The sequence below is a fragment of the Vipera berus genome, assembly GCF_964194415.1.
Source record: "Vipera berus genome assembly, chromosome: 2".
Lineage (NCBI taxonomy): Eukaryota > Metazoa > Chordata > Lepidosauria > Squamata > Viperidae > Vipera > Vipera berus.
In genome coordinates this window covers 182,753,836-182,780,145 of record NC_138203.1, presented here as the reverse complement: position 1 = coordinate 182,780,145, position 26,310 = coordinate 182,753,836, and the positions used below count along the sequence as shown (strand labels likewise).

The window sequence follows — 26,310 nt, the reverse complement described above, 5'->3', positions numbered from 1 at the left end:
TCAAGTTCTAAAGTTTTCTCAAGCTACTTATCTAGTGCGCGTTTTGTACAGCACATGCATATGTATCTTTGGTGGCAAATATATATTTATAAGCAATTGATTGTAAACCTTCAGAAAGAATGTTTCAAAAAAAACCCACAGGATTACAATGATCCTTCCTCAAGCGGTGACCTCAGATTGGTGGCAGAGGGGCATTCTAGAATTAAGACCAAATGACTCTCTGGAATGCATGAGATTTATATCTTTTACTTTCCTTCAGATGCAAATTTTCTGAACCTGTACTTTAAAAAACAGTATCTCTAGATCAGACATGTCAAACACAAGGCCCGAGGGCTGGATCCGGCCCGCGAAGTGGTTTCATGTGGCCCGCAAAGCCATCCTGGAAACAGTGAGGGAACGGCCCGCACTGCCTTGGCCCTGGCCCAGAGACCCTCCTTCTGCCAGAGACCCTCAGATCTGTCCCACTCCTGCCCAGGCCCCCATAGGCACCCTTGATGCGAACGATGTAGAGCTGGCCATGCCCACCCAGTAGGCCATACGCACTGTAGCCACGCCCACCCAGTAGGCCATGCCCACCCAGTAGGCCACGCCCACCCAGCCCCTTGAGGGCAACTGCAATGCTGATGCGGCCCTCAATGAAATTGAGTTTGACACCCCTGCTCTAGATAATGTTAAACAGTGATGATTCTATAGGTTAACAGAGGACTTATGATTGAATGACCAAGGAAGCCCAGCACCATACAAGAGGGATTTGGTACAATAACTGTTACATATTTACATATGATATATTCTAATATGTGTTCTAAAGTTTTTCCAATCACTTTAGGATGACTTCCATTTTATCCTACAGTGAAGGTCTGTAGAAGCTTGAGCTGAATTAGTTTTCCCACAGCAGTGCTATTGATTTCATAGCTAAGGAAGTATCTATGCTGACATTGCCACAATCCCAGTCTAATATAATTAGTTCAGCACAAACAGGGATCCTGAAGGTGTCTTTACTTTAAGGGCCAGAGAAACAGTTCCACCCTTTGGCAATTTTGGAGGTCAAGAAACTTACCCATATTATTCTACAAAGTTTTTCACCTGTACTATATGCAGGTAGCCCACAATTTACAACAGTTCACTTAGCGACCGAAGTTACAGCAGCACTGAAAAAAGTAACTTATGACCATTTTTCACACTTCTGACCGTTGCAGCATCCGAAGGGTCACATGATTTACATTCAGAAGCTTGACAACTGGCTCACATTTATGACGGTTGAAGTGTCCCGGGGTCATGTGATCCCCTTTTGCAACCTTCTGACAAGCAGTCAATGGGGAAGCCAGATTCACTTAACAACCGTGTTGCTAATTTAAAAACTGCAGTGATTCACTTAACAAATTCAGCAATAAATAAATAAATAATAACTCATAAAAACAGGGCAAAACCCACCCAACAAATTTCTAACTTAGCAATAAAAATTTTGGGCTCAGTTGTGATCATAAACTGAGGACTACCTGTGTTTTTTTAAAAAATGTTCCCCTCAGTATGCACATCTAAAGGATTATTTATAGTTACGCTATTTACAGTTTAACGAAAGCTTCCATATAAGCATCACATGGCATGAGAACATTTTGGAAGAGGCAGCTGCAGGATTAGGAGGACATGTTTGGACCATGGAAGCCAAAAACTTTCTCACACAAAAAAACACACACACCCCAACTTTGTTTTGGAGCTGCTGCTGTAGCGTGCAGCTGCAGTCATGCTGGACTGGTTTCAGATGCTTGGCTGAGCGGCTGCTAATGAGCTCCACAGCCTCTGGTTGAGGCAGACTGTTCCAGACATCGCCTGAGCGCCACTTACATAACAGCGCAACAGCTGCTGCTGCCACCACCACCCCAGGCACCCGTCTGAGCCCACAGGATGCCGTTTCATAACCATGTGGCTTGTATGCTAGTGGCAGTTCTGGGAGCGAAAGGCCTAAGCTAGCAATCTGCATGGAAGGCGAACAAGAAATGAAGTGGTAGCCAGACACTTAAACTATCCATGTAGGGAGGGAAGTCTTCCTCTTGATAGGAAGCCTGAAAAACAACCATTAAGACCTGTTCTTGTTCACTAAGCAAAAATAATAATAATAATAATAAGCAGAGTTGATTTAACAAATGTGAGGGAATATAAACATTTGCAAAGGAATCAAATTCTCATTGAACACCCTTCTCTTCTTCCCTATTATCTGCTTTAAGATTTCCCTCTGTAAGTAGCCACTTATCTGTGTGATATGATCAGCAAAATCCTGGGCCAAGCAGATCCACGTGTTATTCCATTTGCTAAAATGGAATTTCCCATTTCCTATCAAGATTGCTGGAAAATATCCTGCTAATTCAATGAAGAGAATTGAAGAAACGTTGACACCCCCCCTTGTTCCCACAATGTAGGCCTGAATTTGGTTTGTGCTTGTGCCTAGTGACCAGTCTGGAGCCCCTAAGTAAAGGTGACTTCCAAGATCAGCTAATAGAAAAAGATTGAGAGCAATTAAAGTGCCAAGGAAGCCTCTTACTTGTCTTATCGACAAGGCAGAAATGCCCAGATAACTGAGAGGCTCTGCAAGCATCTGCTAAAAAGCATTTGGATCCAATAGACACCAGAGAGTATTGCAATGAGCTCTTTCATCTTAAAAGACGTGGGTCGCAACGAACTGGACCAGGACATAATATGACTATGGAAAGGGCTGATACCTTCCATATGACTTTCATAAAACTGCTCCAAGGAAAATATGAAGTCTAACGTGTATTCCTATGTGTGACAAACCTTTATATAAGTCATGAATTCCTCAGTTCTCCTAGCCAACAGTTGGGCAGGATGGTTACACCGGTAAGTTTCCTGTCTTGTCCTTATCCCCCAGCATTCATACTCCATCACTGCAGAAGCAAAGTCCCTAGTCAAGCTGAAGTATCTTTAAAGGTCAATTATCATCCCAACCCCAGCCCCACTTGACCTTTACATTGAGGCTTTGAAACTAAGAAGGGCAAATTTCTGACAATATTGCCACCTCTGCTCATCCAAGATTTGCCAATGAGTATTATGTCTGCCTATTTGTCCATGAAACGCTCAGAAAATGACGAAAATATATAGCAAATGAATTTGTTTGGGATCAGCAATTTGAGGCCAGGTTCACTAGAGTGAAAATGAAATTATCAATGAAATGGTTTCCTTTATTCTGAAACTTGGACTGTAGGGAGCTCCTTCAACTCTGTCCCTGTCTAACACAAACAAGACCTGATTTCCTTTGTATTCTTATAGCTCCAGGCCCTTTCCATCATTAACCCATCATGACTTCCTCCCAACTTCCCCACCAACCAACCAAATGGTCAGCTAGCAGAACCACTCAAGCTAAATAACAGCACCATTACAATCAACATCCATAGCAATGGGCATCCTCCCTCTGTGACCACAAAACCAGTCATCCCAAACTTTCTCGCTGCAAATGGCCATCCCACTTTGCCTGACTCCCAAAGTGATTGATCACAAATAGCCCTGCAGCTGGAATCCCCTCTGGACTTCCTGAACCCACTGAGTCAGCAACATTGGTGACCCCTAACATCACTGGAGCCCCTCAGTTTAACCTATGACAGGATAAGGTGTACCATATCAGACCACTAAAGCTGGCTTTTTACTTCAGCTGGGTATGAAAAGAAATAGGTTGTAAAAAGGAATGGGCTGAGCTACTGCCAAGCTGATATGCAGGACTGATCAAAAGATACCAGAAACATTTGTCTGAAGTTATTAATGGACAACGAGATGCCATAAATTATATCTAAAGCTTCACACGCCATCTCCAACAAAAAGTAAAGGGTCCAAAAAACATGACACGCAACAGAGATTAATTTACCAGAACCTCTTTATCTACTAATAGAGATTAGATGAAGCTCAAATCACATTATAGGCCACAATACTGCAGGGTTATGGATACTTTCAAAGGGTTCACAAATTTTCAATGGGTTCACAAACTTTTACCACTGTATTCTGCCATTAATTGGGGGAATATAGAACCCTGAAATACCAAAAACAAGCACAAGTATGACAGACTAAATCTCTTCAGTGGAACTCCTGGCAAGCTGCCACCTATGGCTTCCATCTATAAGGTTCACGTAGGTATTTCAGACTATAGAACTGGGCATTGAATGGAGTTATTCCACATCCAGCAATGTGCATAGCATTTAACAATAGACTTATTCGAAATTCAGATACCATTTTAAGAGGTTCAGCCTCTAAAATTATACTTTTTGATATACCTGTACAGTTTAGTATTTATATTGGCAAAAATATGTAAATTGTGTTTTGGAAAGTAGGATTGTGGGAACTTACATCCAGTAATTCCAAAATATCTGTATGCGGATGAAAAAAATAAATGAACTAAAAGTCTGGCTTGCCTTAGCCCAAGCCAGACTTTTAGCTCCTTGGAATGAAAACGATCAACTTCAATTTGACAGGGTCTTGAGAGATCTTTCATTCACCATCTACTTAATTCTTCTAAGTAGGAATGCCAGGGAGAGAATTTCGGAACTTCAAAGCTTTGGTCCACCCCCAAATAAAAACCTCTGAATTTTGGTCCACGAAAAAGCAATTATTTCCTCCCATCAGAAAAATGTTTATATACAACAAATTGCAGTTGACACACTTCTGGCAATTCTTTTCACAGCTGCATTAACTCTAAAAAAACATTTCTGATGCAGATTTGAGCACAAACATTGCTCAAGATTCATTGTTTTTCATAATAACATTATAAAACTGTTAAAGGAGAGAGAAAAGATTTATTAGGAAGGCTTTCAAAATTACAGTAGTTTGACTATCTTTATCTATTAACTGAGGTTAGTAATGTTATTCTACAGATATCTTCTCTGTAAGTACTACTTATCCGTCCATTTGTTGTACTATGTTTTATACAATTTAAAGCCTGCAACTTAAAAATAAAGGTATCCCCACTTGTTTCTGCAACAGAAAATTTTTCTTCCCCACAGTGAGAAAATTCAGACTTTGCCACACACATTTTCACTTTAATTCACCCATTCTTCTTAAAAAAAGCCAGAAAAAGATTCCACAATTCCTTGCTTTCTAAAGGTGAAGCCTATTATCAAAGAAAATACAATATACTTAAAGATCTGTTCTACGTTCGTAAATCCGATGTCTTTGGAAAATCAGTGTACTGTGGGGGCAAATACACAAGTTCCTTTGTCTACAAATGAATGAAAGCTTGCAAAAGAATCTACTTTATTTTACAAAAGGAAATTTCCATGATTCAGAGTTGCAAAGTATAGCTGGTCCTTGACTTTTGACTACAATTGAGCCCAGAATTTCTGTTGCTAGAAATTTATTAAGTTTTGCCCCATTTTATGACTTTTCTTGCCACATTTGTTAAGTGTATCACTTAACACTAAATTACATTAGTAACACGGTTAAGTGAATCTACTTTGCCCATTGAGTTTGCTTGTCAAAAAGTCATAAAACATGATCACATGACCCAGGGACATTGCAACTGTCATAAATACGAACCAGTTATCAAGCATCCAAATGTAAATCATGTGACCCTGGGGATGCTGCAATGGATATAAGTATGAAAAATGGTTGTAAGTCATTTTTTTCAGTGCCGTAATTTTAAATGGTCACTAAACAAAGTGCTGCAAGTCAAGGACTACCTGTACTGGCAACTCATGCTTAACTAAGTCATCAAGACCATATCCCAAATCTCCAAGTGAAGGGATGTGCCCAATTAAAGCCATGGACTACTAATACCTAGCCTCTCCCACTCCCCCCGTTTTACATTGTACCCAGAGAAAGATTCCAAAGTGATGTGGTAATTTCCCTTCTAATTTTCATAGAATTAAATTATTCCATAGCTACAGTATCAGAACACTTCAGAACTCTGGAAAAGCTCAATTATAACTCATAGCAATAAGTCCAGCTCTACCATGAACTGCTTTGTTCCAATTTACACTCTTTCCTTTTATATTCAAGCATACTAACACATATGAACTTCATAAACAGTGCATACACTGACATTTTAATACCAAGTTTTCTTTGAGTGAAGGAACTGGGGACTAGAAAATGAACTGTTCATATATCCAAATATTTCAAAGACCTATAATTTGTTAAACTCCAAACCTCTATTCCCTTCCCCATTTTTACACCCATTTTCCACACTTATGATTTACCGCGTCAGAAAGCCAGTAAGAAAGATAAAACAACCTCATCATCAATACTTTTGCAACCTTAAGGAAACAAATAATTTAAGCTCAGTGGTTTTATACTCCCCTAAAGCATCCCCTTGTCAAATAACTTCCATGTTTTGCCTTCAGTTCTTGACAATACCCAATAAAAATCAATCTGACAGTTTGAGTGACAAGAAGCACTGAAATTATTTCTCTTACAATTTATTTACATACTTCCCGTTAGCGCTGATGACCCTGATGTTGTAAATGAACTGACAGCTTCTGTATCATCATCATAGTACCTGACTGGCACCTCAGTCAGAATGACATTAATCCCAGGTGACATGAACCAAAGAGAAACCAAGTGACAGAGAAATAAACAAAAAAAGTGACACACATTTAACTTAGGTAGTTGGTCCAGGAAGGGAATGGATTCAACATTGTAGTTTCTTTTGAGGTGTCCCAAGGAGTTACATAATCAGCGTATTAGAACACAAGTTACGTGAGAGTGCCAATTCTACTTCTTCTAGCTTTGTCAGTCGTACGATTTCAACAGATGAGAAGTCAATGGAAAAGATGGAATTCCATCAGGAAAAGAACAGGGAAGAGCAGGCATGGAATGGTAGAGGGGGCAATTAGGGGGAGTCTGTCCATAGGTGTTCATTTTGCACTGGGCGGTTTATAGGGCTCCAGTAGAAGACTTGAAAAGGTATTGACTTTATCAGCTCCTCGCACTTCATGGGGTAAAAGTGGCAACTTTATAATATGAAAGTCTTCATAAAGGTCCTCCATCTGGATAAAAGAAAAAAAAAACAGTCAAACAATCCTAAGAACCTAGAAATCAGGATTAAGAATTGCAGCATTTTCTATTTCAATTTATCCCGTTAGATTAGAAAGTTTTACTATGTTTATTCTTTATAATCCTTTGTATCCTTTATCATCTTAATTCAATAGTAGGTTTAAATTCTAAATATAATTTGCATTTCAATACATTAAGCATGCTAAATTTGAGCTTTGCTACAATTTTTATAGCAGATTAATTTTTTTGTGCAAGTTATTCTGTGGAACTAAAGTTTGTAGCCTAGTGCAATTCCACTTATACAACTAATTCAAGCAGATGATTCTTTGTATTATTACTATTTATTTGCAACAATGTGAAGTCACAGCTGCTATTCATTTTGTTGATTAGGCCTTCATACACACTGAATTCTTCCCAGAAACTAGGATCTCATAATTATCGGTGAAAATATACGTGGATCCAAACAGTGTGGCCTTTTGGAATTGACTGATGGAAATTTTGCCAATGCACAACTTTCTTAAGTGCTGTCCAATATGTTTTGGTATGTCATCCGCTGGGCCATACCACTGGGGCTACCACAGCCATTTTATGCCATAATCTTTCAACTTGAATTTATAGATGTTGATACTTTGTGATTTTCTCCAATTCTTTGTGCTGTATTCTACTATCCTCAGGCATTGTCAAATCAGTTATTATTAGGTTAGCCAGAGGTTTAGATGATTATTATACCTTTCAGAGTAAAACTGGGCTTTAAATGCTGGGTTCAAGGAAATTCAAGTCAGTCATCCTCAGAGCAAGATTTAGTGAAATAAGTCATATAAAGTAGGGATGAAATTATGAAAAAAAATGTTAAATTAGAGAAACACTTGAAGGGAAAGTGGTCTGGGATTAAAAGAGATAGAAAACATTTCTTGAAAGCTGTGAAGAAATTAAAGAATAAAAAAGAAAAAATACAGAATGATGATGCTAAGTTAAAGAAAAAAGACAGAAGGTCGAGAAAAAAGAATAGAAACAGTGAACAGTTTGACAAATATAGGCAACTGGACCCTTATTTAAATATGACAAAAACCTATCATCCAAATTAGTTATTATACATATACATACATACATATATATAAAATCTAAATATTTATAATCATAAGGGCTTACAGAAAAACAAGACAAGGGCTTGACATCCTAAAGAACAGCATCTCCAGAAAAAACAGCTAAAACATTTTCTGCCCTCTTCAAACACCTGTAACCAGTCAAATTTTAAGTGCTAACAATAAGTAATGGACAACTGGATTTTACATATCTTCAGAAAGGCTAGATGTTCACTGTGAAACAAATGCTGAGAATGTTCTAAAGCATGATACTTAAGGCTTGAAGGCTGAGATAGAATTGCTAACTCCTGGCTATTCAATCATTCCTAATATAAAGCAAACTCCTATTCTACAGATCAGGCCTGCACAACCTGTACAGGGGAAAGGGCTGCACTGACAAATTTAAAATCAGGGGTGTCAAACTCAATTTCATTGAGGGCCGCATCAGCATTGCGGTTGCCCTCAGGGGGCCAGGTGGGTGTGGCCTGGGTGAGTGTGGCCTACTGGGTGGGTGTGGCTAAAGTGCGTATGGCCTACTGGGTGGGCGTGGCCAGCACTACATCGTTCGCATCAAGGGTGCCTATGGGGGCCTGGGCAGGACAGATCTGAGGGTCTGTGGCAGGAGGAGGGTCTCTGGGCCAGGGCCAAGGTACTGGGGGCCGTTCCCTCACTGTTTCCAGGATGGCTTCACGGGCCGCATGAAACCACTTCGCGGGCCGGATCTGGCCCCCGGGCCTTGTGTTTGACATGTCTGCACTACAGGCTGCAGAAATACCTGGAGTGCTGATTCAGCAGCAGCAGCAGCACTAGAACTGGTGCTGGCCTAGAAAAACCGAGGTGCTTGGCAGTGTCTTTTGGCGCAAGGGCAGCAAATTTATTATCACATAAGGCTGCCTGGAAGACTATGCAGGCCTGATATATATTAATATGTTCCCAGCTTATCAGGGAATTTGCAGTGCTTGTAATCATACCTGGTCAAGGTATTTAGACTGGATTTTATGCCGAGCTTCACACATCTTGCAAGGCTTGTCAGGGTCAGGAAAGACCAATTGATTGACTATGATATTGTGGGTATCGATTTTGCATTTGGCCAACTCCTGGATAAGCCGTTCCGTTTCATACAGTGATAGGAATTCCGCAATGCAAACACAGATGAAAGTGGTTTGTTCCTGTAACACAGACAAGATACAGTTACTTCAGTGATGTGAAAAGAAGTGCACGTTATAGTTTTGTTTCACTCGCTCTTCCCAGAACCCAATGTCAGTGCAGCTGCCTCTTTCTCCATTCCCTCTCATGTCTTATGTCATGTTTTAGAAAAGAGTCAATGCCAGAAATCAAACCTGAAGAACAGAAACAGAGCAGAAAAAACTTCTCCTAAGCACTCTAAGTTTTATTGTACTTTTAACAAACGTAGGGAAAACTAATGCAAACCAAAAGAAAAAAAGGAAAGTTCAGAAGGCGTGGAAGAAAAACAAAATTACAAACAAAAAACTCTTCTCCCAGAGCCTAATTGTCATCTTTTCAGTACTGATTCAGCAAAAAGTCTATTAGGAGTAGTGAAAAATATTGAACAAGTAATTTATCCCTGAGCAAATGGTCCTGCTTTATAGTTCTTGCTTTTGCTCTTCACAATCTTAACGTTTGAGTCATTCCAGTGGCATCGTAGGATTTTATCTTTCATCAATCTCTGACATTCGAGTTTTCAAATCTTTCACCAGCTTTATTCAACTTTATAAATCTAGCAACCTAGAACTAAGGAGAAACTTCCTGACAGTTACAACAACTAACCAGTGGAACAACCTGCCTCCAGAAGTTGTGAATGCTCCAACACTGGAAGTTTTTAAGAAGAGACTGGACAGCCATTTGCCTGAAATGGTATAGGGTTTCCTGCCTGAGCAGGAGGTTGGACTAGATGACCTCCAACGTCCCTTCCAACTTTATTATTATTATTATTATTATTATTATTATTATTATTATTATTATTATTATTATTATTATTCCCATAGAGGCATTATCCAGAATTTGTCAGTTATTCCACGTCTAGACCCTCTTCTTGATTTGTCTTTCGTATTCTCATGTTAGTTATCTCAATGTTGTCTTCTATGCCTTCAAACACTATAATGTCTATTTTTTTATCTTCTAAAAATTTATCCACTGACATCTGTATACTTTTTGAGATATTAGCTATTAATACTTCACTCCAAAAGATTATAGCTTGTTCGGCCATTTTAACTCTTTTCTGCCTGGTCCTTTAGTTCCCTCTAGTGTCCATTTGCAACCTTCAAGCCTCAGTTCCTAACATGGGTTTCGTTGTGTTTCAGTCATTTTCTACTAGCATGTTATTTAATTATATACTTGTTTTTCAAATCTTACTGCAAAATTAATCAACATATCAAATAGTCTCTGTTTAAAACTTTCATAAATCAAAATTTTTTTTGCTTTTTGCCAATTGTGTATTGTTTTAAATTCTTGTATAATTTTAAAAAAATCAAAAGAAGGTAAATCTCACGAGGTGTGAAATTAAGCTCACCGTTTTGAAGGTCTCTAATAACCATAAATTGAACATTTTCAAATTTGACCAGAATTATCAATTTTTCTCCAAAAGGAGGAGAAATATTGACAAGTTCTATTCCTTCCGAAATATTTTGTCTTTAATGCAAGCAGACCTCCCACTCTGATATTCTGCATTCTGTATTTAACCTAGTGAAACATTTGTAAATAAAAACAGTTCTGGTTTAAATAACAATTATTCTTTGAGAATCTAGATGCAGGAAAGTTCATCTTCCTTCCCTCACTACCTCTAAAATGTATATGTTTCTGCAATTTCCAGGAAGAGGTGAATCTCTGCTTATGCCTAGAGAATCCATTTTCACTATTCCCTCTCCTTTTGCCATATACTTACTGGATCTTTGAACTGTTCACTGACCGAGCGGATGACAGGAAGTGTTTCTTCCAGTTTGGAAGCCAGCTGGTCAGCATTCATGTCTCCTAGGCCAAGCATGTTACACATCTAGTGAAGAACAAAAAGTTGCAATGATGGGTAACATACAACAGAGGGCAAATCATAATTATAGTGTATGGCAGACATGTCAAACACAAGGCCCAGGGGCCGGATTCGGCCCGAGAAGTGGTTTCATGCGGCCTGCAAACCCACCTGGAAACAGTGAGGGAACGGCCCCCACTGCCTTGGCCCTGGCCCAGAGACCCTCCTTCTGCCAGAGACCCTCAGATCTGTCCCACTCCTGCCCAGGCCCCCATAGGCACCCTTGATGCGAACGATGTAGAGCTGTCCACGCCCACCCAGTAGGCCATACGCACTTTAGCCACGCCGACCCAGTAGGCCACGCCCACCCAGGCCACACCCACCAGGCCCCCTGAGGGCAACCACAATGCTGATGCGGCCCTCAATGAAATTGAGTTTGACACCCCTGGTGTATGGCAAGTAAAGAGAAACTGAATAGGCTAACCAACTCAGGGAAGAATGATCAAGCACATCAATACACTTGGCTGCTATTGCATCTTGCTGGCTGCCAGCAGAACATTTTGATTTCTACTCCATCATACAAGCAATGTCACATACCAAAGCTGATAATTATATACTGTTTCCTACAGAGCATGGGTAGAATTCAAGTCAGATAGTAGCATAATACTTTTTAACAATAAAATCTCATGCTTTTATGTTGCTAATGATTCTCCTCCTTTACCTGGGATATGAAGGGACTGATCTGGTTCTTTATTTGCATCAGTCGACCCAGCCCCCGCTCCACTATTGTGGGGAAATTGAGCAGCCGTAATGTGTGTCCTGTGGGTGCTGTGTCGAACACCACCACGGAAAAATTCATTCCTTTCACCAACCTGTTCAGGCCAGAGAGAGAACACTATCAGCATCCTCCAAAACAGCATTCCTAGACTGCTAATTCCTACTGATATGGCCACCAATTAAAATACATTACAAATCTTTCTCCCACAAATCGAATGAGATCCATAAATATGAATCTTTGTTTTTCATTCCATCAAAGGAAATAATCCTTGTGTTCTTTTAAGGGCTGCAGCAGCATCTTATCAATTTGAGTTCTGGTCACTAGACAAACACAAGATACATACAAGAATCAATGCTGTATTTTATAAAGGCTCTTGGGTGTTTTGTAAAATATGGTATTGGCCTCTGTTCATTTTGCAACATCCCGATGGTCCTGGCTTATCGTCTGCTAGTCCGGTGACTGTTCAAAGCTATCCCTGAGTGAAGGAGGGTTCAGGCAGTCCATGACTTACAACCACAGTTGGGACCAACATTTCCATTGCTAACCAGGGCAGTTGCTAAGTGAGTTGTGCCGGATTTTATCACCTGGTGTTAAGCCAAGTGGATTAAGCAGCTGTTAAGCAAATACAGCTTCCTCCACTGACTTTTGCTTGTCGAAAGCCAGCTGGGAAAAATCGCAGTTGGCGATCGCGTAGCCCCAGGACACTCGCTGCAACCTTTGTAAATACACGCAGGTTACCAAGTGCCTGAATTTTTATTGTATGACCCTGGGGATGCTGTGATGGTTTTAAGTGTGAGGATGATTGTCAAGTTGCTTTTTTTTTTAACACTGCCTGTGTAACTTCAAAGGGTCACTAAATGAATGGTTGTAAGTCAAGGACTACCTGTACTTACAATAGGTCCATGCAGATGTGGCTGTCACAACATCCCTGGGGTCGCTTGACTGCAATTCAGGTGCTTGGCAACTGGGTCATAATTATAACATTGCGGTATCCCACAGCCACGATTGTTATTTGCGATCTTCACTGCCAATTTCTGACAAGCAAAATCAACAGGGGGGCTACTAGGAGGCCACAATGGTAATCATGTGACCATAAGACAACTGCAACAATGAAAGGTTCACCAAATGACATCAATGGGACTGCTAGAACTGCTGCTGTAAGCTGGTGTGGACATACAAGGTAACATCTTATGAGCATTGCTCAAGAGTTCCCAATCCCAAAGACCACCAGTAAACGGGAACTATCCGTACGTATTATCAGGCCCACAGTCTGCAACACATATGACCTTTTCAGTTATAGTAGTGACTTTTTTTTTGCCCTGTATATTCACAGCAGGCCATAAGTCTGTAACATAAATGAAATTAGCATCACAAATGAGAACTCCACATCCACATCGGACTACTGCTAAGGAAAACTGTTATTACATGTTACATTGCCAAATGCAGGCAAAAAAAGTTCAGCCTTTGCTTCCAAAGTGCAGTTTCAAATACATAGCAGGGGAATGATTAGCCCGATACTTCAGTTCACAATTCTCACCTCATCACTTCAGCATAACTCATTGCTTCATCGATACCAGGAAAGGCACTCATGGCCTCTTGCATCATCTTCTTGCCCATACTTAGCATGTTATCTTCCTCAAAAAATTCATCTGGAAGCTCAGCCACACCCAAGCTAGGATCAATCTCCTAATAATAAATTACAGATAGAATATAATTCAACACCAGCATGTAGAAGCTGCATCATTAAGCCACTAAATGTGAATGCTTCGAGTGAAACAACAAAATTTACCATATGAAAATAACCTGCACTTAGTCCTCAACTTCGTTAAGTTTTGCCTCATTTTACGACCTCTCTTGCCACAGTTGTTAAGTGAATCACTGCAGTTGTTAAGTTAGTAACATGGCTGTCAAGTAAATTTGGCTTTCGCCTTGACTTTGCTTGTCAGGAGGTCGCAAAATGTGATCACATGACCCCAGAACACTGCAACCAACACAAATACATGCCTCAAGCACTTTCTGGTGCAATGAAGAATTCACACTGGATTCAATGATAGTGAGCTGCCCAAACTCTGCTGCAGCAAAGCAGCCCCCTAGCATAACATTTCCACTACAGCTGATATCAGGTTATTCTGTTCAAATGCTGTTTTTGGTTTTTGCCAATTATGTCCCTTAGTATTATGGACAAATGATTATCTTTGCCCTGTTTGTCCAGAGCACAATGTTGCAGAAGTCTTGATCTTTGTCTACAGGTTCTGAAGTAAAATTTAGTGTTGCCCCGATGTTCTTTCTAGAAAGCAAAGGGTTTCCTTCTCACACACCTCCCATGAAGATCTTTTTGTGCAGCTTCTTCCTAATGATACTCACACTCTTTGACATATGTAGTGACATGTGATGAAACCTTGGGGTACTTAGACTTTTCTTTCAGCAACTTGCATTCTGCTCTCAGGCTGAATTTGTAGGATAGCCTGGCCTGAACAAGCTGGCAGTTATTTGAAATCTTCTCCACTTGGAAATTATCTTTTTGAACATATGATCAATGTTCTAATCATTTGAATCTGATTCTCATTTTAAGGCACTGAGGCAGAAATAAATGTAGATGTGCACGTATTTTTTCCATATGATAAATTTGCATTTATATTTATTACACAAAGGACTACTACATGTAAATAGTAGTGTTAGGGATCTTATCAAGGAAGCCTTTGTGGATTTTTATTCTAAACTATATGCTAAGGAAAAGATTAATGAAACAGATATTGATCTATATTTGAAGAATGCTAGCATCCCGGTTCTTACGCAAGAACAAAAGGAGGAGATCAATCAATTGATAACAGAAGAAGAAATTCTTATAGCAATTAAGGAACTGAAGATGGATAAAGCGCCAGGCACGGATGGTTTAACTGCGGTCTACTACAAAAAGTTACAATTGGAGTTGATAAAGCCATTAAGGGAATTGTTTCAGACAATTCAGAGGGGGGGAAGAGTGCCTCCGTCTTGGAGAACTGCTTTTATTTCTTTGATTCCGAAGGAAGATCAAGATGCTACTCAAGTTAAAAATTACAGACCAATATCGCTTTTAAATACAGACTATAAGATATTTGCAAAGGTGCTAGCTAACAGATTGATGAGGGTCTTGCAACAGATGATTCATGGGGATCAAACTGGGTTTATTGGTGGTAGACAAATGAAAAATAATGTGAGGCATATAGTAGATGTGGTGGAGTTCTTGGAAAGGAATAACCAGATCCCTGCAGCGCTAATTTTTTTAGATGCTGAAAAAGCTTTTGATCAACTGAATTGGCAATTTTTGATGAAAGTTTTAGATAAAATGAATTTTGGGGATAAATTTTTGCAACCAATTAGGGCATTATATCAAAAACAAACTGCCCGAATAATAGTTAACAATAGTTTGACTGAAGTATGTAATATTGAAAAGGGCACAAGACAAGGGTGTCCGTTATCACCTTTATTATTTGTTTTAACATTGGAGATATTATTGATAAAAATACGGAATTCGGAAAAAATTAAGGGTATTCAAATTAGAGATCAGGATTATAGACTGAGGGCGTTTGCAGACGATCTGGTTGTTACGGTGACTCAGCCAGAAAACTCTGTTGTGGACCTGATGGAGATAATAATGCAATATGGGAGGGTTTCTGGATTTAAGGTTAATGTACAAAAAACCAAAATTTTGGCCAAAAATATGACAGCATCGCAAAAGGCCCTTTTAGAAGGACTAACTGGATTTGAGATTGTCAAAAGGGTCAAATATTTGGGGGTGTATTTGTCACCCTCTAATGCAAAGTTATATAAAAATAATTATGAAAAGTTATGGGGGAAAATTCAAAAAGAATTGGAGAGTTGGGAAAAATTGCAATTGTCTTTGCTGGGAAGAATTGCAGCAGTGAAAATGAACGTCCTGCCTAAATTTTTATTTTTATTTCAAATGATACCGGTCCTTAAAAAAGATTCTAATTTGGAAGAATGGCAACGGGGTATCAATAAATTTGTGTGGGCAGGGAAAAGGCCACGAGTTAAACTTAAGATTATGCAGGATACTCGTGAAAGAGGTGGTCTTAAAATGCCTAATCTTAAATTATATTATGAAGCTGCTGCGTTATCAGGAATAAGTGATTGGATTAACTTGAGACAAGGGAGATTATTAAATCTTGAGGGCCATGACTTGTTATTTGGCTGGCATGCATATTTGTTGTATGATAAGAAGGTAGATAATGTGTTTAAAGTGCATATTTTAAGACAGGCATTGTTGAGAGTTTGGAAGAAGTATAGACATAAGTTAGACTACAAGATGCCGTTGTGGGCAATCCCAAAACACGCAATAGAAAACATAAATGTTGGCTTCAAACATGATGTGACTATGTATAAGGAGATTTTAAGCTTGGAAAGAAATGTCTGGTGTTTGAAGTCGTACAATCTCTTGCGAGATGAGAAGATCGTTCAAACTTGGTTTCAATATACTCAGTTACGGGCCAGGTGGAAAGAAGATCAGAAAATTGGTTTTTCAATGACCGATGAAAATTTGATAAAGCAAATTAGAAACCAGGGTCCAGCACATATCAAACGGATATATCTTGCATTGATAGAAATTGACTCAGAAACAGAACTTGTTAAAGATTGTATGATAAAATGGGCTCAGAATATTCAAGAAGTTATTACAATGGACACGTGGGAAAAGATCTGGGTGAGGAACGTAAAATTTACGCAAGCCCAAAACCTAAGAGAGAACTTTTATAAAATGTTTTATAGATGGCATCTAGACCCTAAAAAGCTTGCAAGTATGTATCCGAATTATCAGCCTAAATGCTGGAGGTGTGGTGGCGAAGATGCAACGTATTTTCATATATGGTGGACCTGCAAAAAGGTTAAGTCTTTTTGGATAAAAATTTGGTGGAATATGCAGAAGATCTTTAAGCAAAGGATAAAGTTTTGTCACTGGAGAAGAGCCTAATGCTGGGAAAGATTGAGGGCAATAGAAGAAGGGGACGACAGAGAATGAGGTGGCTGGATGGAGTCACTGAAGCAGTAGGCGTGAGCTTAAATGGACTCCAGAAGATGGTAGAGGACAGGAAAGCCTGGAGGAACATTGTCCATAGGGTCGCGATGGGTCGGACACGACTTCGCAACTAACAAAAGTTTTGTCCGCAATTGTTTTTGCTGGGCATAATTACAGACGCTACTGTTGTGGACATTAAGTTGATGTTGAATTTAATTACAGCAGCAAGACTCTTAATAGGTCAATATTGGAAAAAGGAGGAACTGCCGACTATAGAAGAATGGACTCTAAAGGTTTCTGACCTGGCGGAAATGGCAAAGATTTCGGCTTACCTGAAAGATCATTCGCAAGAACGTTATATTATGGAGTGGAAAAAGTGGATTGATTATATCCAGAACAAATATGGGACTAAGAAATTTCATTTAGCATTTGAGTAAGTTTCCTTTTCCGTTCTCTTTTCTTTTTATATGTAATATTAATATTGCTTGTAATCATTTTATATGAGCTAGAGGGTGATAGAATTAATAGTTTATTGTTGTTAGCATATGGATGCTTATGATTGTTCTTTGTTTTTATACCCTGTATTTAGCTCTGGGAAGACGGGGGGGGGGGGGGGGGGGAGGGGGGAATGGGTGGGAGGGATAGGGAGGGTTAGGTAGGGGTGGGGGGAGGGGGGATTGTTAAAGTTAAAATGTACTGTAAATAGTAGTGTTAGATTTCCTTTATCAATATTGTTGATGCCCTGTTTCACATGACTGAATAGGAATCATATATCCACTGTTGAGGTTGGAGGTACTTATTCTCTGTTTGAGATCTGTATATGTTTCAGTTTTAATTAAACTTTATTTTTAACATTGATGTTTATATTTTAAATGCCTTTTTACTGCTTATTGTACACTGTCCAGAGTAATACTTTGTGATTAATAAAATAATTGCAATAAGGGAGTCCATTTTTTAAGAGAATACCCACTTACAAAACTTTTAGGAGGAAAAGCCTTTTCTAATAAGGAGATGAAGTAACTGGAATAGCATTTTCTTCAAATAATTTCTCAGTATTAGCGTACTATTTAAGATAAAAGAACTAAGGAAAAACAAATTTGGTCCAGATCTTTCTTTCTACGAAACATATGCACAATTTTAACATATGAAAACATCTTAAGTTATTTATCCTCTCTGCTCACCATGGCAAAAAGATTATCATAACCCTTTACTTTGGTGGGAACCTTGGAAAATTTCTGGTCAAAGGCATCTGAGATGTTGTGAGCAGGATCAGTAGAGATGATGAGGACACTCTCACGTACTTTGGAGAGCTGTACAGCTAAGCTACAACTGGACCACAAAATAAAAGCAAGAAGCAGTTATTAATACACGCACACAAACTAACAAATAGGACAAGCTTCTAAAATTCAGATCTCCCTGTACTGAAGAACTATATGCAAGACTTTTAAGATTTATCTAAACTATTTAGTAAATAGAAACGTAAACTAACAAATTGCAAGTGATTACTTCATGCTTTTTTTTAAATGAAGAAACTAATCTGAAAGAAAAAGATAATACTGTAATAGATATTATGCTTGTGAATTATTTTATTTAAAACAAACAGTTGAGATTTTGAACAAGGCAATTTGCAAAAATAGGATTATATATTAGAAATAATCTGAAACATTTTACTATGCACATAAGTTTGAGTTTAAGCTTTTTTTCTGCTACAAAAGTTGTGGATGTTTCTATATAATACAGTGCTATAGTTCAGAACATAAATACTGCAATATTTTGTTCTATTTGTATTTGAGATTAATTTTTTTCTGCTATTCAGGTAGTCTTCAACTTACAAGTGGGCCCAAAATTTCTGTTGTTAATGGAGACATTTATTAAGTTCTTTTACAACCTTTCTTGCCACAGTTGTTAAGTGAATCACTGCAGTTGGTAAGCTAGTAACCTAGTTCTTAAGTAAATCTGGCGTCCACATTGACTTTGCTTGTCAGAAGCTCATAAAAGATGATTACATGGTCTTGGGACACAACAACGGTCATAAGTATAAACCAGTTGCAAGCAACTGAATTTTGATCACATGATCATGGGGATGCTGCAAAGTTCTAACCGTGAAGAGTCATGTTACATTTTTCAGTGCCACTGTAACTTTGAACTGTCACTAAATAAGTCGAAGGCTACCTGTATACGTTTTCAATACATTTGCCTGCAGTTTGCAAGTTCATAATCTTAACAAGACAATTTGAATTTTACCAATCAGAAAGATAGGAAATGCAGGAAAACAAGATTTCAATAAAATATTTAAAAGCGTGTCCGTACCTCATATGTATGTTAACCTTGTAAAAAGATTTAAAGATTTATTAGTATCCAAGACTAACTCAGTAAACACACTGTTAAGTCATTATGGCACACATTAACAGTCTAAAATTATCAGATCAAAACAGATAGTCTTTGACTTGCAACTATAATTGGACCAAAATTTCTGCCACTAAGCAATAGTCTCAAGCAAGTCATCATGCAACCAGACCTGATTTTATGATCATTTTTACCCCATCATTAAGCAAATCACATGATCATTAAATAATTCCTACAGCCTGCTAATATGGTGGAATCAACAGCTGAAAGGAAAGAAGTCCCTTTTGGGTAGTTAAGAAACATTCCATTTTGGACTCCACAGATCTGAGGAAGCATCTGAGGTAAGGCACTAAGATATATTTCTGGCTTTTCCAGGGGAAAGTAGGCAGTCTGGCATGACTCTTACGTACAATTGAGTCAACGATAAAGAAAGCTAAGCTTCAGAGCCATTTTGGTTGTCTGCACCTGACAGCTAGAAAGGTCACAAATCACGATCACATGACAAGACACTGCAACTGTCATAAATGTGAGGCAGTTGCAAAGTGCCCAAATTATAATCATGTGACTGTAGAGATGGTGCAATGTTCATAACTTCAAGGATGGATCACTGTTTCCAACGACATCGTAATTTTGAATGAACATTAAATCAAGGACTGCCTATATTGTAATTGTGAAACATCTGTTTATTTACCTTTGATGGCATTTTGATTTTAATAAGTTATTATCCTATGGACACTTGTTTTATATTGTAAAATAATCTTACGTTAAGTCAAAACAGTGCTTTGGCAAATTCACTGGAAAACTTTCAGTGTTGAAAGAATGCAACTTTAATCATTTAAGATAAAAACAGTCCTCTTAAACTCACTTCTAAACATCACATATATCACCTATCACGTACCAATCTCAAGATAAATTATGAGAAACAGTACATTTAACAATCGATTATGAGCCATACAGTACATAATTTATGTGCAGCATGTAACAATTATCAATTACTGCTGTACAGTTAGACTAATTGAAAACCCACATTTAAATCTAACACTACATGCCAATGCCTTTCAATGTTTCCATCACAAATTCTGTTTTATGATTCCAAGACAACTTGGAACAGAAATATTCCACAATAGCAAATCTACTGCAAATCACACCGCTTGTCCCTGAAAGTATAAAAACTCTGTTGGCAGAGTTCAACAAATGGATGAAGAACCAAGGAGAGAGAATGCCAGGTCTTAACTTAATTAATCTTGGTTTTTTTTTATTTTAAAAAGGGCATTTTCTAAGTTACAATTTGAAAACTTTTATATACACGTCAGAAAATATTTTCAACCTGCTCTAACAGAAACTTCCAATCAGGAGCCGCTAAACCAGGGGTCTTCAAACTTGGCCCTTTTATGACTTGTGGACTTCAACTCCCAGAATTCCTCACCCAGCGTGCCTGGCTGAGGAATTTTGGGAGTGGAAGTCCACAAGTCATAAAAGGGCCAAGTTTGAAGACCCCTGCGCTAAACATTCAAGGCCATCGAGGAAGGAAACCCAGAGCTACAGAGACCTAAGTAAAAACAGTTTAAATCTTGACTTTAAAAAGAAATTTCAAATCCCTAATTTTATTTCCGATTTCAAATGCAGCCAATGCTCTTTTGGGAGGAAATGACGCCAACCCTGCTACCCGGCATATATTATTCTCAAGCCCCTTGCTTCCTTAACCCTCCGGTTTCTTCAGCCGCTCTCTCGTCTGCAAGAATTTCACATTTTCATTTACTGCAAGGTCCCACACCACTCACCGCCGTCCGGCTTCTTCTGCCAGCTGAATACGAGGCAGCAATTAAAAAAAAGTGGGATTCTCAACAGCAAGCATCGCAGCAGCGCTTTTTTTCATCTTGACCCTTCAACAACTCAGGAAGGCAGGAGACGACCACCACCCACCGCGTAAAAGAGAAAACCGGCGACCGCCATCCTACGTACGCCTCCTGGCTCACCTGCAAGTCGTTTTGCCCACACCGCCTTTCCCGCCAACGAAAATCCACTTCAGGCTCCGCTGCTCGATAATGTTGCTCAGCGTCGGCTCCAGCGGCTCCACATCAGGCGCGTCCTCGAACTCGTCCGCTTCAGCCGACAGCCCAGACGCCACCGCTGCCATCTTGGAACAAAGTCACGTGACAAGACGCTAGGCTACACCATTTTAAAGTGAGGCTCTTAATTTTAACAACCGGCGTATCAGCATTTACACAGGGAGAAGAAACGGCACTCCGCTCCCTCCTGCGGCCTCCTCTTGAACTTAATGCTTAACACCTTCGTCTCAAATCACTGGCGTCATAAACAGATCTGACGCCAGAAAAAACAACAACACCCCTACCTGAACGGCTGGTATATTCCTATCTTAACATTTCGCCCGATTGGTCGCTAGGTTCCTTTCCTGATTGGCCTCACCTGAGCGGAAGAAGACTCAAATCTCTCCTTTTCTCTGATTGGCAAAAGTCGATTCATCTTAAGCGGCGATGCAAAAAAAAGCCTGTTTGGATTGGTCGGAAGAGCTGTCAATTCTTGGCCATCGGAGCGCCTAAGACCCCCAGGTCCGCAACCCTTTTTCCCCCTTTGATCTGCGCGGCCAACCTAACAAACGAGAGGCTTTCCCGCCGTGCTTTGCGGCGGACTGACTTCGTAATCGTTTCCCGTCATTCTCCGGGCCGCGCGGACTGGGCAAGGGAGCGAGTCGAGAGAGAGAGAGAGAGAGAGAGAGAGAGAGAGAGAGATGGCCGGGGTGCCAGGCGGGGAAGAAGGCCCGGCTTCCGAGGCGGCCGGATCGGGCGGCGTGAACGTGTTCGCCAACGACGGTTCCTTCCTTGAGCTGTTCAAGCGGCGCATGGAGGAAGCCGCTAGGTCGGGAGGAAAGAGCGGATCAGAAACGGCGGCCGCCGGGGCCGAGAAACGGAAAGAGATCGAACCGCGGCCAGAGCCGCCCGGGGACCAAGAGCCACCGGGAAAGAAGCGGAGCGGGAGCGCCCTCAGCTTCGTAAGGGATCTGGGCACTGACCTTTTCTTTTTTCTTTTTTTTTCCTTTTTGGTTCCTCTTCTTCTTCTTCTTCCCCTTGTTTCTCCTTTTTCCTGGGCCTTCTTCGAAGGACCGAGGCGCAGAACCCTTTGTCAGTTTTTTTTTCTCGCAACAATAGGATGTCTTTTAATAAATAGCTTCACAGGCAGTAATTCTCCAGGTGCCGCATCTTAGCCGCCTATCTAGACCAGGGGTCTTCAAACTTGGCCCTTTTATGACTTGTGGACTTCAATTCCCAGAATTCCTCAGCCAGCTTGTCTGGCTGAGGAATTCTGGGAGTTGAAGTCCACAAGTCATAAAAGGGCCAAGTTTGAAGACCCCTGATCTAGACTATTATACGCTTCCCTTTCTTTTTCCTTCCCCCCCCCGCACACCCCCCCCCGTTACTTGCATCCCTGCTCCCCCTTATAAAAGAGGTTATTTATTTTTTTACTAAAGCAATATGACGTTAGCAGGAGCAATGTTACATTTTCTTCTTCCTTCTGAACTCTTTGCCCCCTCCCTCCTCCCCCTCCTCTGTTTTGAAAGGCATTATATTGGACCCCGTTTTTCTAAGCATGTCTGGGGGCCCTGTAGTTATTTAGTACATTTCTCCCAGTTCCTCACTATGTCAGGTTTCCCCCCCCCCCAAAAAAAAACAAAAACAAATAGAAAATGAACTTATCCCACAGTTGTTCACAGGACTGCGATGCTATGGTTTGACACCATTCGTTCCTGGGCAGGTTTATGGTTTGTGGGCTTCGTAATATTGGCTGAATAATTTTACTCTTATGCCAGGGGTCCTCAACCCCTGGTCCGTAGACCGGTACTGGTCTGTGATATGCCAGAAGCCGGTCCACCCAAAACAGTGAAGCCCCCATCTGCAGGATGCAAGCAGCTTGCAAATCTACACACACACCCCTCCGGTCCATGGAAAAACCTCTCCGTGGAACCGGTCCCTGGTGCCCAAAAGGTTGGGAACCTCTGCTCTGTGCCATAATCCAAACCTTGATTTGATAAGAGTCTCTGGTAACAGATGTCCCAACTGAGTTTGCCTTTTGTGAACGTGAAGCTGCCATTCTTGACATGCATATCATGCAGATATTTTTTAAAATGGAAGCAATAGAGATGGAAACACTTTGATCTGCTAGTACCTAATACAATATGCTTTGCTTTTAGTTGTCTTTTGGAAAAGTTCATTTTAGGCTGATTTCAGCCTTTTATTGAGGCACAAGTAAATGAAGTGGAATGCATTAAAACTCTATAAAAATGTTTTTGAAATGAAATTGCTTCCTGCTCTCCTACACATTTGTTGCTAGTGAGTCGTAACAAATATTTCTTGGCACATTGTTTTTTTGTATTCACAGTTTAAAAGTCATCAGTGTGTCTCTTGGGACCCAAATGAAATCTTTTTTGTTTTTGTTAATGTGATACAATAAGTCTGAAATATACTGAATCATTTTTATTTGCATTGGCTAGGGAATATTGCAAGTATGACTTCGTCCATCCATTAATTATAAATTTGAACGTGAGGAATAAAGTCTGTTCTGCATTACAATGAAATATGATAATCCTGGCCATATTTATTGACCTGTAATTCTAATTGAGTTCAATGGAATTTACTCCTAGGTATCTGTAGGCATTGTAGCCTAAACATGACAAATAAAAATGTTTTATTTCCAGTCTTTAAAATGTTGGGTGGAAGTTTTTAAGTATAAACTGTTTTCCAACATGTATGTTTCCATCACCATATATAAAACAATTTGTACTTGCAATGCATGTGGCATTGCTCTAAAAACGGATTGGGGAGGGAGTGCTATACCATCTAAAAGTGGTAATTGGAATCCCTGTTTTGTCTGTTGCTAACTGAAATTGACATTTTCTATTTTAAACTGTCCTCTTCAACTGAAGATCAAAAATTCTGTTTTTCAGCATAAAAACTGAATCACATACATGCTTATATGGTATTGGAAATACCATTTTTAAATGTATGCAGCAGGCCTTTGCAGTTGTATCTAAGATTATATTAGCACACACACTTCCCAAGTCCATAAAAAATAATTATTTATTTTGAATTAATGTTGTATTGGTTCTGCTAACTTTATTGCTTTCATGATTTTGAGGAAATAAAAGTTCTTCACATAATGTATTCCAGATTGTTATATTGAAGGGAAATAAAAGTAAAAATAGAATGGTGTTCCTATTTCCCACCAGGCAGCAAACCTGAAAAGAAATTGGAATACTTCCATTTCTTGTTGCTTGTTAATGTCTTTTAATGTTTGGGCTTAACTGTACAGATGTATTGGTGAACACTGCTAAGGTGCCCTTTTACCCTCCTAGCACAGCGGTGTAGGTAACGCTCGGCAGCTCTGTACAGACTGACAGGTGTGATGGCGAGCTAAGATGATCTAATTGAAGGACTCCCTATACCGTTATGTAGTGGGCAACATTCCCCTTGCAGCTCCCAGGCTCGTATAACGGTTGCAGTCTTCTATCCCTTCACCCAGGTGGGCAAGCGGAGAGGGGGCAGCAAGCTAGCCCTGAAGACAGGAATGGTAGCCAAGAAACAAAAGACAGAGGAGGAGGTAAGCTGGGATACATCAGGAATAATAAATTGAGAGAAGAGGGGCAGCATGGAGCTTCCTAAAAGTTTCTGTGAAGAAAGTAGCACTGTGGTCTCCATTTCAGCATTCTAGAAAGTGAAACAGTTCTGCCTTCGTGCTACCCTAGTTTAAAATTGACGGCTGGGTGTGTCCTTGTGGGCTTGGGAAAAAAGTGACTTCTTTCTTGTTCATTTGTAAAAAGAGTGTTTCGGATTCATCTCCTAAATCTGTTTTAAGGTTTGAAGGTTATTTTTGGTGTATAAAATGAATTTAGCTCCAAAAAGATCAGAGCAGCAATGTATATATCCTGTTGTTCTAACTGCACTTTGTGTAGCAAATTAGAATGGAACAGGGTAATTGAAAATCCATGCAGTAAGTATTGTAGCTGACTTCGCCAGTAAAATTACGATGATCTCTTGTTTTTCAATTGAATGGCTTCCCTAGATTTATATGTAGGCTGATGTTCATGAGAACCGGTACCCTAAGAATGTTTTTAAGTTCAATTGTTTAAATGTGTATTATTCCATAACTGGTTCCCTTTTTTTCTGTTATAGGTTTTGACAAATAAAGGAGATGCATGGGCGAAATATATGGCTGAAGTGAAAAAGTACAAAGCCCACCAGTGCAGTGATGATGATAAAACCCGGCCTTTAGTGAAATAACTTTTATCTCCAGCCTGGACTGTCTGTGATGTACATAATTATTTAAAATATCAAAGGAGTAGTGCTGTCCCACAAGACTGAATGCTGCCATGGCAGCAGACTTGCCATACTTTTATATTTGAAAATTTAGAGCCTCCTTCACTGATTCATTTATTGTTTCCCCCTTCTTCTGAGAGCTAAGAACTTTGACTTAATTGCCAGATTTTTAATTTGTAACACCCTCTTTCTAAATAGTGGAATTGGTCTGACATTTCTTTCCCAGAATCATCAGGCAAAAACATACCTTTGCTGATAAAACTTTCAGCATTGAGTCTTTGCTTCACATTAATACCTGAACTTTCTACTATAGGACATGCTAAGAAGTTCTCTTTATCAAATACCTCTTACTGATGAAGATAAATTTAAAATGTGGTTGCAAATAGTCAATCTGTACTGCAGACTGTAATAATTCCAGAGCTTGAAGTAATCCCTCTCTATTCACTATGAAAGACAAATGAATCTGCATCTCGATTCACTTAATGTCTGACAGTTCTGTAGCTGCATTTTTGCCCATGTTGTTCTTTCCCTACTCCAATTTCACTGCATATTGCAGTGAATTATGGAGTTTTGTATTTAATTCCAGCTGTTGCTTAAGCTTTTTCCTAGCCTTTTCCTATGCATGCTCCAATCTAATACTGGGGGGATATCCTGTGCCTGTCTTATTATCTAAGAAGAAAAACACTTGGTCTGTTTTTGTACCGAGTGTTACACATTTGAGAAAAATCACTAAAATTACCATAGGTGCTCTCTGCAATGAATTTAATTTTAGATACTATAATTTTAACGTTCGACTG

The 26,310-nt window shown here is 39.6% G+C and overlaps 2 protein-coding genes across 5 annotated transcripts; one reads left to right on the top strand and one right to left on the bottom strand.

The window, feature by feature from the left end:
* Positions 1 to 6,016: 6,016 nt before the first annotated feature.
* GET3 (guided entry of tail-anchored proteins factor 3, ATPase) lies at positions 6,017 to 22,301 on the bottom strand. Of its 3 annotated transcripts, none has more exons than XM_081319529.1 (8): positions 22,216 to 22,301; positions 21,161 to 21,321; positions 18,020 to 18,167; positions 13,365 to 13,513; positions 11,771 to 11,921; positions 10,969 to 11,076; positions 9,038 to 9,235; positions 6,017 to 6,977 (listed from the first exon to the last, which is right to left on the bottom strand). In XM_081319529.1, the coding sequence occupies exons 2-8, from the start codon at positions 21,319 to 21,321 to the stop codon at positions 6,846 to 6,848; spliced, it is 1,047 nt and encodes a 348-aa protein (XP_081175655.1). In that variant the 5' UTR covers positions 22,216 to 22,301; the 3' UTR covers positions 6,017 to 6,845. The 3 variants fall into 3 exon arrangements, with proteins under 3 accessions (XP_081175655.1, XP_081175657.1, XP_081175656.1); XM_081319531.1 differs by lacking the exon at positions 22,216 to 22,301 and adding an exon at positions 21,612 to 21,618; XM_081319530.1 differs by lacking the exon at positions 22,216 to 22,301 and adding an exon at positions 21,538 to 21,542.
* TRIR (telomerase RNA component interacting RNase) lies at positions 21,714 to 26,150 on the top strand. 2 transcript variants are annotated; one of them, XM_081319535.1, is made up of 3 exons: positions 21,714 to 22,194; positions 24,674 to 24,797; positions 25,370 to 26,150. In XM_081319535.1, the coding sequence occupies exons 1-3, from the start codon at positions 21,934 to 21,936 to the stop codon at positions 25,381 to 25,383; spliced, it is 399 nt and encodes a 132-aa protein (XP_081175661.1). In that variant the 5' UTR covers positions 21,714 to 21,933; the 3' UTR covers positions 25,384 to 26,150. The 2 variants fall into 2 exon arrangements, with proteins under 2 accessions (XP_081175661.1, XP_081175660.1); XM_081319534.1 differs by having other exon boundaries at positions 21,723 to 22,194; positions 24,720 to 24,797; positions 25,370 to 25,603.
* Positions 26,151 to 26,310: the final 160 nt, after the last annotated feature.

Coding starts and splice junctions, on each gene's coding strand:
- GET3 (XM_081319529.1), bottom strand. CDS start 21,321: ATGGCAGCGGTGGCGTCTGGGCTGTCGGCTGAAGCGGACGAGTTCGAG. Junction 18,168..21,160: donor GTGGGCAAAACGACTTGCAG/GTGAGCCAGGAG, acceptor TTTGTGGTCCAG/TTGTAGCTTAGCTGTACAGC. Junction 11,077..11,770: donor TCAGTCCCTTCATATCCCAG/GTAAAGGAGGAG, acceptor GTTCTTCACTAG/ATGTGTAACATGCTTGGCCT.
- TRIR (XM_081319534.1), top strand. CDS start 21,934: ATGGCCGGGGTGCCAGGCGGGGAAGAAGGCCCGGCTTCCGAGGCGGCC. Junction 22,195..24,719: donor GCGGGAGCGCCCTCAGCTTC/GTAAGGGATCTG, acceptor CCCTTCACCCAG/GTGGGCAAGCGGAGAGGGGG. Junction 24,798..25,369: donor AACAAAAGACAGAGGAGGAG/GTAAGCTGGGAT, acceptor TTTCTGTTATAG/GTTTTGACAAATAAAGGAGA.